Source organism: Crocuta crocuta, unplaced genomic scaffold (assembly GCF_008692635.1).
Source record: "Crocuta crocuta isolate KB4526 unplaced genomic scaffold, BGI_CrCroc_1.0 scaffold630, whole genome shotgun sequence".
Lineage (NCBI taxonomy): Eukaryota > Metazoa > Chordata > Mammalia > Carnivora > Hyaenidae > Crocuta > Crocuta crocuta.
In genome coordinates, this window is record NW_027532833.1 from 307,208 (window position 1) to 317,503 (window position 10,296).

Genomic DNA, 10,296 nt, shown 5'->3' on the forward strand with positions numbered 1-10,296 from the left:
ACCCTGAAACCTTTGCATTTTTATCTTTCCATGGTATATGTTCTTCTTTGGCTTGCCTTCTTTTTCAACTTGTCTACTCCTTTAAGTGAATCATACCTTTTCTTTTTTTTTTATCGTTTTTATTTGTGCTTCATTGCTATACCACCTTTGCTTTGAAATGAGTCTCTATAGATCCTCTTCCCACATGCTTTCATCACGTGCAATAGTAAGAGATTTCCTGTGAATTCACCCTTGACCTCCGTCCAACCTTTACTTTTTACTCTGGAGTCCCCTTCACCCCCACCTCCTGCACATTCTCAGAATCAGTGGAGAAAGTTGCTCTCGCATGGAGGAGTTGAGAAGGAGGAACGCAAACCTGTCTATGGATTCACGTTGCTATACTGAGAAATATGGAGACTAGGGGTGCTGATTTCACCCGATACCAGCTGTAATAGGCAGTTAATGACTATGTCCTTGGCTTTGGAGGTCTCCAGATTCTTCTCTTTGGACACTTGGAGACTAATTTGATCCACACTTGTCATGATGAGTTCAGACGCCAGAATCTGGGTGGGAGAACTGTCATGAAACTCAATGTCCATAATGTACTGCTTGTATAACTCGACCAGCTTCTGCTCCAGGTACTCGTTAAGCACTGCGTTAGAAACAGGCTTCTGCATTTGCAGGCTGCTTTTCTCTTTGACGCTGGTTATTCTCCAGTAGGACGAATACCGCTGTATGGGTTTTGGGGGAAGGTCGCCGGGCTGAGCGGAAATGGAATCCTCCATGGACAAAGGAATCTCAGACGATTTCAGCAGAGGGCCATAGTCAAAGCTGCTCTCAGGGGGAAAATCCGTGGTCACTGAATTAATAGCCAGCACCTGGCCCCCTGCAATATGTAAGTCATTGTAATTCTTGCAAATACTTTTACAAGATGGTGGAACCAAGTAGGTCTCTCTGCTGGAGTCTCTACATACTTCCACTGCAGCCAAGCTGGGGCTTTCAAACACAGGATTGGGGTTCGTCTGCAGCATTGTGGTTCTCCGGTTTCTACTGTGTTGGCTCTCTCTTGAGCCCACTGAAGAAATAAACGTGTCTGAGGATTTGTAGCTCACGTACAGACTTCGGACTTGAGTTTCATCCACAGAACAATAGGAATGAGTAGCGGATTTTGTCTCTTCCTTCTCAACCACCTGCTCATTATAAGATGAACAGCTCCAGTGGATGTCCTTCTGGTAGGCAAGTCCACTGAGATACCCTTCCGACAGCATTCTGGAAAGAGAGTTTATAAATAACAACAGGGAAAATGGAGATTGGAATTCTNNNAAAATAAAGGACAATAAAGGCAACGATTGCATTCATCCACCATGCCATTAATAATTAGGTGCCTGCTGTGTGCCAGAACTATGGGAGAAGAAAAGATGAATAGGACATAGTCCCATCTTTCAAGAAGGGACCATGTGAGGACAATTGGGGGGCAGACAATGCCCATATGACATCACTGAGAACTGTAATAGTGATGGGCACCGAGGAAGTACATAGAGGGGCCTCTAACACAGCTTGGGACAAAGGCCGAGACGTCAAAGGATGTGTCCTAGAGAAGGTGACCTTTTAGCTAAGCAGTGAAAATGGGGAGTTTCAGCCATATGCAGAGTTAGTAGAGAATATGGTGCACAGCCAGTGCCCCATGTGCGAAGATGCTGAATAGAAGTGGAAGGGGCTGGGAAAGAGATTGCACTGGGGTCTTGGAGGGCCTTGGAAGTCATGCAGCAGAGTTTGCTTTCTGCCCCCGAGAAAATGGTGAAGGACTGAGAAGCTGCAAATTGAGGAAGCAGCTAGTGGGTTATAGGAAAAACATTGCAGAAACTTCCACACATCCTGCTGAAAAGAAGGGCTGTGTCTTACTTATCTTCGTATTGATCCCTGGGAGCTAGCACAGGTGTTTGCATTTTGTAGCGACTTAAAAGATATTTGTTAACTTCAATTAAATAATAATGGATGGCACTGGCACATAGGAACATAATTCACTGCCCACCCATCACGAAGGACCAGGGAGCCTCCCCTACCTTTGCAGCCCGGGATGAGTTTCTTGCTCTCTCCTGCACGCTTCCCACCATGCCACATCCTAGGAATGTGTCTGTCCCCAACCGATATGTTTACCTCTACCCTAGTTACCAGGGAGCTTTANTGTGTTTTCTAAAAAAGGAAGGCTGTGGCATTCCTGGCACTGGGGTGCCAGACAACAGAAAAGATAACTGGTCCTCTTTGGCTTCCAGGGCAGCCTTTTCAAACAGACCTATCAACTTGAGTCTGAAATTGAAAAGTGAAATTAGGAAATAATTTTATCTAAACAGAAGGGTCCTATTTTTATATTTTACTGTCTTATATATTCAAGGTTATTTCCTAAGTGAATTTTTAATTGTAATAAGGGTAATGTGATAAAAAGAATATAATTAAGAAAATTAGTATCATTGTTTTAATTGTATAAGGGTCGTATTTTTGGTGTTTATTTTCCCTTATGGAACTACTTGGAGATCTATTCAGTAAAGATATCAATTAAATATTTACTATTTTCTTCCCACTGTTATATACCATAAAGATACAAAGTTAAAGGTTTTCAACAAATTTGTGAGGTCATTGTTGTATGCTGGATAGAATTATAAGCAACAAGAAAATGTTTCCTGAAGAAGCTTTCTACGTGTAGTTCTGCCTTCAAATTGAACATCAAGATGAAAAGGCAGATCTTACGTACATGAGAAGCAGATAATTTACAGAGCAAAAGAAGTTTATCATGAAGCTTTAACAGTGATAGAGTTAGTTCATGACTCGACTGCAGTTGGGGCCTTCAACCTTCAAGGTCCCAGAATATCGTTATGGAAAACCAGAGCAAAAATGTCACTGTCTACTTTTGAGTTCATAGATGAGCTTCTAAAATTCTTGGCAGAATTCAATTTTAGAAAAATGGCTTTTGGAACAACATAACTTGAGCTTTTAAACTTGAGAATCCAGTGCTCGCTTCGGCAGCACATATACTAAACTTGAGAATCCAGAGCCCCAAAGGATCCAGAGCACAATATTTATGCATCACCAGCAGACTAGTGGATATAATCCCCCATGGATGAAAGTGGTATGACTCCAGATAGATTTGGGAAGAAAAGAGCTCTGTGCCCTATCTCCCACATAGAATCTGGGGAATCAGAAAATCTGCTCCTTCTCCCACACTGTTCAGCACGCTTTGGGGAAGGAGCAGAGCCAGCCATGTGGATTACTGGAGTGGACAAGCCTGAGGTGGCCTCCTCAAGTCTGCTCACAAACCAGTATGCCACCCAGAGCCTCCAAACCTGAAGACCAAGAATTGGGTGAGAAGAGGGGCTCCTGGGTGGCTTAGTCGGTTAAGTGTCCTGATCTCGCGGTTCGTGGGTTCGAGCCCCACATCGGGCTCTNATGGATGCCAGTATGACTCCATGTTGACAACCAAACATGGCCGTACTTCCGTATCCATAACGGACCCTGTAGCTCTATGGGGTCCCGTAGAAGAGGGAGAATTTACAGGGGAACCCAAAGAGGAGGGAGTCCTGACGAGACTGAAGAAATCCTGATTGACAGTGATCACTCAGGAAACTGTGAGCTCAAAAGCAAGATCAAATTGAGATAAAGGAAAGCAAAGATCTCCAGGAAAATATAGGAAGTAAGGCCAATCCATGTATTCTTTTCTTTTTCCCCAAACTTTAATAGAACAACAAAAAGTATTTATTTGAAATGTTAATATTCAAAAGAAAAGTGAAAATGGGAGAAGAGACAAGTTCAATAACGTTTCAGAAGCTGAAAAGCAGGAAGCCAAGATCAATGTCTTTGGAGACCTGAGAAAACAGATTCTTATAAGAACCATGGAGAAACCGAAGAGCCAGTCTTGTTGACATTCCCCTACATGTTCAGGAGTTGGTGGTACCATGTAACTTTTGGGAATAGGGTTCTCTCATTCATTCCCTACAACCAGGTAACCATCTCCCCTTCTCAGCCCCAAAGGAAAAGTTGAGATTTATTCTCTGAAGAATAAAATAGAGAGTCTCCGGAGTATGGGATACCACCTGAGGGTGGAATTACTGAACCGATAATAGTCTACAAAAACGTATGCATGTGGGATTGTGAGATCCCCAACCTCCCCACCCCCCTTAGTTTCCAGAATGCTGCCACAGGGGCATTCACGTTCTAGGCAGGATTCAGGGAAGACTGTTCTGGGGAAACTGGACTAGTCTGAGAAGGAGAGCAATTGACACCAGAGGATTCACAAGTAAATGGGGCATCCAGACCACCCTTCATTCAAGTTCACAACCACAAGAGCCCACTGAGCTTTTTGGATCTCCATCCGTAAATGTGAGTAGAATTTTGAAGCATCCGAAGAAAGCTCTGAATGAGAGAGACAGAAGGAAACACTTAGAGGAATTAATTCTGGGTGCGTGGAACATGAACTACTGTCAATAAGCTCAAGGGGAAAGGTTAGTAACACTACGATCTTTAAATTAAAACTAGGTTGCTATAGAAAACATTCTGAAGTTGTTTGAAGTGAAAAATGTTAGAGAATTTTAAAACCCAGTAGAAAGATTGAAAAACAAAGTGGAGGCAAACTCCCATTTTGAAAGTAGAACAAAACTACAAGATAAAAAATAGTAAAGATAAAACTAGAAAACCAGCCCAGGGGATTCATTATCTGAGCAATAGAAGGCTCAGAAGGAAGAGAATATAGGAGAGAAATTTAAACAATTAGAGTGTTTCCCAGAACAAAAGGATGTGAGTCCACAAAATCCTGGATAAAAACCCACTTTCTCGGGGCGCCTGGGTGGCTTAGTCGGTGAAGCGTCCAACTTTCGCTTAGGTCATGATCTCGCGATTCGTGGGTTCGAGCCCCGCGTGGGGCTCTGTGCTGACTGCCAGCTCAGAGCCTGGAGCCTATTTCAGAGTCTGTGTCTCCCTCTCTCTCTGACCCTCCCCTGCTCACGCTGTCTCTCTCTCTCTCTCTCCTAGAAATAAATTTTAAAAAAAAAAACGTTAAAAAAACCCCACTTTCTCTATACTTCCCTTCTTGTTATTGTAAACCACTTGGGAAAAAGAGAAAACACTCTACATTCCCAGAGAGAGAGAGAAGAAAAAAAACCCAAGACCCAACATGTTTAGACTTCTCAACAGCAACGTGAGAAGCAAGAAGATTATGTAACAATATCTAAAACTTTCTGAATGAGGGATGCCTGTGGGTGACTTACTCGATTAAGCATCTGGCTCTTGCTATCAGCTCAAGTCATGATCTCATGGTTTTGTGAGTTCGAGCCCCACATCAGGCTCTGTGCTGACAGCATAGAGCCTGCTTGGGATTCTCTCTCCTACTCTCTCTCTGCCTCTCCCCAGCTCATGCTATCTCTGTCTCTCTCAAAAATAAATAAAGTTAAAAAAATTATTGAAAAATGTTTAATGAAATTTGTATTCAACCTAGAATTTAATGACCAAATAATCAAGTATACAGATAAAATAGAGATTTTATTTTTAAGTTTGTTTATTTTTGAGGGAGAGCACAAGCAGGAGAGAGGCTGAGAGAGAAAGGGAGAAAGGGAACCCCAAGCAGGCTCCACGTTGTCAGTGCAGAGCCTGACGCAGGGCTTGATCTCCTGAACCGTGAGATCATGACCTGAGTTGAAATCAAGAGCTCACTCAACTGACTGAGCCACCCAGGCACCCCAGAATAGAGAGATTTCTTACGTACAAGTCTCAAATAGCTCATCTCCCCGCCACCTTTCTCAGGAAGTCAGTGGAAGATGTGCTCTACTGAAAGGAGTGAGTCAATGACAAGGAATGCAGGAAAAAGGAATGTGGCACAGGAGAGACAAAGGAGCCCTCAGACTGTGAGAGCCTCAGCTCCTGTGCCAGACCCTGCACTATAAAGGGCCCCACTCTGTCCCTCCTCGAGTTTGCCTGTCCCAACAAGGCAAGACGTTCTAGAGGCCAACGTGAGGAAGCCCAACCGGCTGTCATGGTACTCTGGTTCTCTGCTCAAATTGCCCACAGCCCGTCTGAAAGTTGGCACGGGCTTTTCTCCCAATCCTCAAGACTCATGCTGACTCACGGACTGGGCACGCATATGTGCCCAGACCCTGGAGGGGAGGAAGGGGCAGCTTTTTGTTGGGGCCGTGCACTGAGATCCGAAGTGTGGGCTGAGTGCGAGGGGTACGCAGACTAGGAAGAGAAGATGGGAGTGCTATGGACTGAGGCTCCCTGTTTCTGTCCTAGGTTCAGGAAGTGCCAGAGTCCTACTCAGGATGAAAGTGGAAGGCCATTGTGGCATGAAAGCTGCATAACAGACTCAAAAGGCCAACTGCCAGGTTGGAACAGACCAGAAGCCTTCTGGATTTGAAGATGAAATTGAAGACAACTTAGTAAGTCTGAGCACCATGAATAAGAGTTATATAATGGGCTGTGGACTTGGGGGTAAATTAGGAGAATGTAACAAATGAAAAATCTGGACCCGTGCTGTCCAACAGAACTATCTGAAATGATGGAATGATCGATATCTGTGCTGTCTGAAATGTTAACTGGTAGCCACATGTGGTTACTGGGTACTTGAAATGTAGCTACTGAAACTGAATTTCATTTCTATTTAAATTAATTTAGGGAGTACCTGGAAGTTAAGCGTCTAACTCTTAGTTTCGGCTCAGGTCACGATCTCATGGTTTGTGGGTTCGAGCCCAACATCAGGCTGTGCGTTGGCAGTTCGGAGCCTGCGTGGGATTCTCTGCTTCCTCTCTCTGCCCCTCCCCGACATGTGCTTGCTCAGTCTGTCTCTCCCAAAATAAATAAATAAACTTAAAAAGATAAATTAATTTTAAGTGCCATGCCACACGGCACTCTCGGACAGTACAGCCTATGAAGTTGATAACAAAACTTGAAAATCCTGAAAACAAGCAGTTGTAATTGAAATTTAAAGGTGTTCGCCGTCACTCAGTGCCACAGCACTAATTCTAGAACAACACCTGATTCATTCATCTCTGGCCTCCTTTCAAGGGGTGTTGGAGAGGAGGTAGCAAAAAATAGCCGAGGGCGTAAACTTTAAGCTGTTTGGTGATGATATGGGACCCTTATCTGAGACACTGTGTGTTTAGTTATTTTGAAACTAAGATTATATGAAACTTCCTTTTAATATTTTTTTCCATTACTGTTTGGGGAAGTCTAGAATCCCTGTGTGAATGGTTCAAGGAAATTTTTTAAAGCTATTTTTGTTTTAATAGTATGGTTTCTTGGGTTGTCTCTGAGGTGATGAAAGTGTCATCCAACATAGGTTTCTCTGGCGATGGAAATGTTAAATCTCTCTGCTGTCCAGTATGAGGACCGAGAGCCACTTATGACTAGTAAGTGCGCGAAATGGAGCTAGGATGAGTGACATTCTCATTTAATTTAAATTCCCACGTGGGCCTACCATAGGAGACGCCACAGATCTAGGCAGTGATAAACTCCAGCTCAAACTTTAAGAAAAAGTGGTGCAAGAAAAAAAAGCATGGCTCACTGCATGGCTGAGGGTGACGTAATCTGTAAAGCAGTGAAAATTGATCTCACCAAATTTGAGATCTCGTCACAGGAGGACAACCAATCAGGAAGCAAAGTTAATATTATATCACGTATAGTAATGTGATATCAATAACAATTGTCTCAGGCATCAGCCCATGTGGCCAGACGGGGCGGCCAGCCCATGGAGTGAGAGGAGCACTGACTTGATATGTACTTGGCATGTGTACTTGGTAGGCCAAGGTTGTATGTTCCTGGTAGAAGGGAGGGGAGGAAAAAAAACTAAACCGTTATCTGGTTGGTGACCAGTCAATAAATAAAGCCCCAAACTGAAAAATCCAAAAGTTGGAATATAAGCATGCTACTTCAAAGAAATGGAGGCAAACACTAAATAGTGAGTTAAAAAGGAGATAAAAGTAGTTGCTTTTGGGAAAGAGGTACAGGGATTGCTCTTCTTAGGGTCATTTGAGCCCAATTACGTTCCTGTANACTAAATATAAATATTTTTTTAAGTAACTAAGAGCAGGGGAAAAAAGACTCTGGCCCCTCCTGTACAGCTGAGTTTGTGGGTAAAGGCACACCACATTCTGAGGGTGTAGAAGACAGAGAAAAAAGTCACTGTGTGAAATGTCAACTTTCATTTGGTCCTAAAGAATAAGAAGGATTCAGGGGGGCCTCGGTGGTTCAGTTGGTTGAGTGTCTGGCTCTTGATTTTGGCTCAGGTCATGATCCCAGGGTCATGGGATCAAGTCCAACACTGGGCTCCATGCTGAGCGTGGAATCTGCTTAGGATTCTTTCTCTCTCTGCTTCTGCCCCTTTCCCCCGTTCACTCTCTCTCTAAAATAAAATTTAAAAAAAAAAGAACAAGAAGGATTTGAAAAGGCATGAGAAAAGGGAAAAATCACTGCAGAGAGAGAAGTCAATAAAAGTGAAGAGACCTGTGTCGTGAGTCTCGTGCCATCAGTAACAGACTCCAACCTAGGTGGGATACAAGTATTATTTCTCCAAGTGCTGGTCACCTAAGGCTTTTACTGAAATTTCACAGTCACTCTTTATTAGCCTTTGTTCCCATCCAGCCCTACTCCAAGTCTCCTGCTACTTATCCTATTTTTTTCATACCAGAAGTTGAGCCCGAAGACAGTCTTCTGGCATTTTATGTGGGAGATGTGTATGAGCACTCGAGATCATCTCCGCTCCTTCAAAGCAATGAAGAAAGAGGGTCTAGGATTTTGTTTGAAATAATGGGGCCTTTTTGCTATTTGTCATCATCCGAGAGCTTGGTTGATAGCTTGATGCTGGTGGAACAGGAACCCTAGCATTGTGATGTGCGGGGCCCCAGGCAGACCAGTAAGGCGGAAAGCGGTAAGTCCAATGATGAAAAAGCAAAAAATAACATCCTCATTTCTAGAGAGGGATGCACTCGTGGCTACAGGAAAAGACTCATCAGACGGAGGAGCATTCAGGGAGGTGCGTTGGGACATGGAAGGCTGAAGACAGCCAGTGTACCCTGCAGGCCACAGCAAGCTCCGGAAGCGGATGCAGGCCATGATGCCGTCTGTCACTTCCGTGCAAGACACATTTCAGCAAGTTGATATTGGAGTGAAGGACCCAAGTTAGAAGGCTGGTAAATTCATCCCCCCCTGAAGAGATTGGGACAGGAAATGGGGAGGGAGGTAGCAGAAGAGGAAGAGAAGGAATGAACTTGAGAGACGGAGATTCCTGGACATGGAAATGAAGGAGAGAGAGGAACAAAAAGTGACGGGAGTCTGGGCCTGCGGGGAAATGGCACCAGCACTGACCAAAATGAAGAGATCAGGAGAAAGTGCTGGAAAATGAGCTAATGGGTTTAGTTTAGTTCCTCTTGCGTCTCACACGACATGAACTCTCCGAGTGCAAGTGTCTCATTGCGCAGTGGGGATTCAGGCACGGAGTCCATTGGAGAGACTACTTACAACCAACAGCGAAATCATCTTCCAAGTGTGCACATTAGAAATTTATATTGGAAGGGGCGCCTAGGTGGCTCATTCGGTTAAGTGTGCGACTTGGTTTTGACTCAGGTCATGATCTCACAGTTTGTGGGTTCGAGCCCCATGTTGGGCTCTGCACTGCCAGTGCGGAGCCTGCTTGGGATCCTCACTCTCTCATTCTCTCTCTGCCCCTCCCCTGCTCACACTCTGATGCTCTCTCTCTCTTTCTCTCTCTTTCAAAGATAAACTAAAAAACATATTTTAAAAATAAAATAATAAAATCTACATTCAAAGGTAAAGTTTTGGGGTGGCTGAGTGGCTCAGTAGGTTAAGTATCTGTTTCTTGATCTCAGCTCAGGTCTTGATCTCAGGGTTGTGAGTTCAAGCCCTACCTTGGGTTCCACGCCCAGCGTGAAGCCTATTTTGAAAAGGTAAAGTTTCATCATATATTCAGACTAGTGCAAAAAAAAAATTCTTGAATTAGTAGTCAGGGTTCTGACCTGAATTCTGGTTCTGACCTTGTCATTAGCTCTGGTTTTAATCTTATTAATGACAAGTCAATAAAATAGCTTGCATTAGTACTAGCTACAACCCACAAAGTATCCTAAGTGCTTTCTATGTACTAAATCACTGGATTCCCACAGAGACTCTAAGATGTAGGTAGTATTATTATGCTCGTTATATAGGTGTCAAAATTAAATAACATGTCCAAAGCCACCAGACATTCAAACATTGGCAATCAGGAAATGAGCACACACTCACATGTTGCTTAACGTCTCAGAGACTCCTGATCTGTAAATGAAGCAT

The 10,296-nt window shown here is 43.7% G+C and overlaps 1 protein-coding gene across 2 annotated transcripts in view; it reads right to left on the reverse strand.

The window, feature by feature from the left end:
- Window positions 1–7: 7 nt before the first annotated feature.
- Window positions 8–10,296, reverse strand: part of TASL (TLR adaptor interacting with endolysosomal SLC15A4) — a 16,541-nt gene continuing 6,252 nt past the window's right edge. Inside the window, exon 2 of one of the 2 annotated variants that reach the window (XM_077745323.1) lies at window positions 8–1,248. In XM_077745323.1, the coding sequence (XP_077601449.1) occupies window positions 360–1,247 (888 nt within the window). In that variant the 5' untranslated portion in view covers window position 1,248 and the 3' untranslated portion in view covers window positions 8–359. Of the gene's footprint in view, window positions 1,298–10,296 lie in introns of both variants that reach the window. The other variant, XM_077745324.1, reaches the window with a different exon arrangement.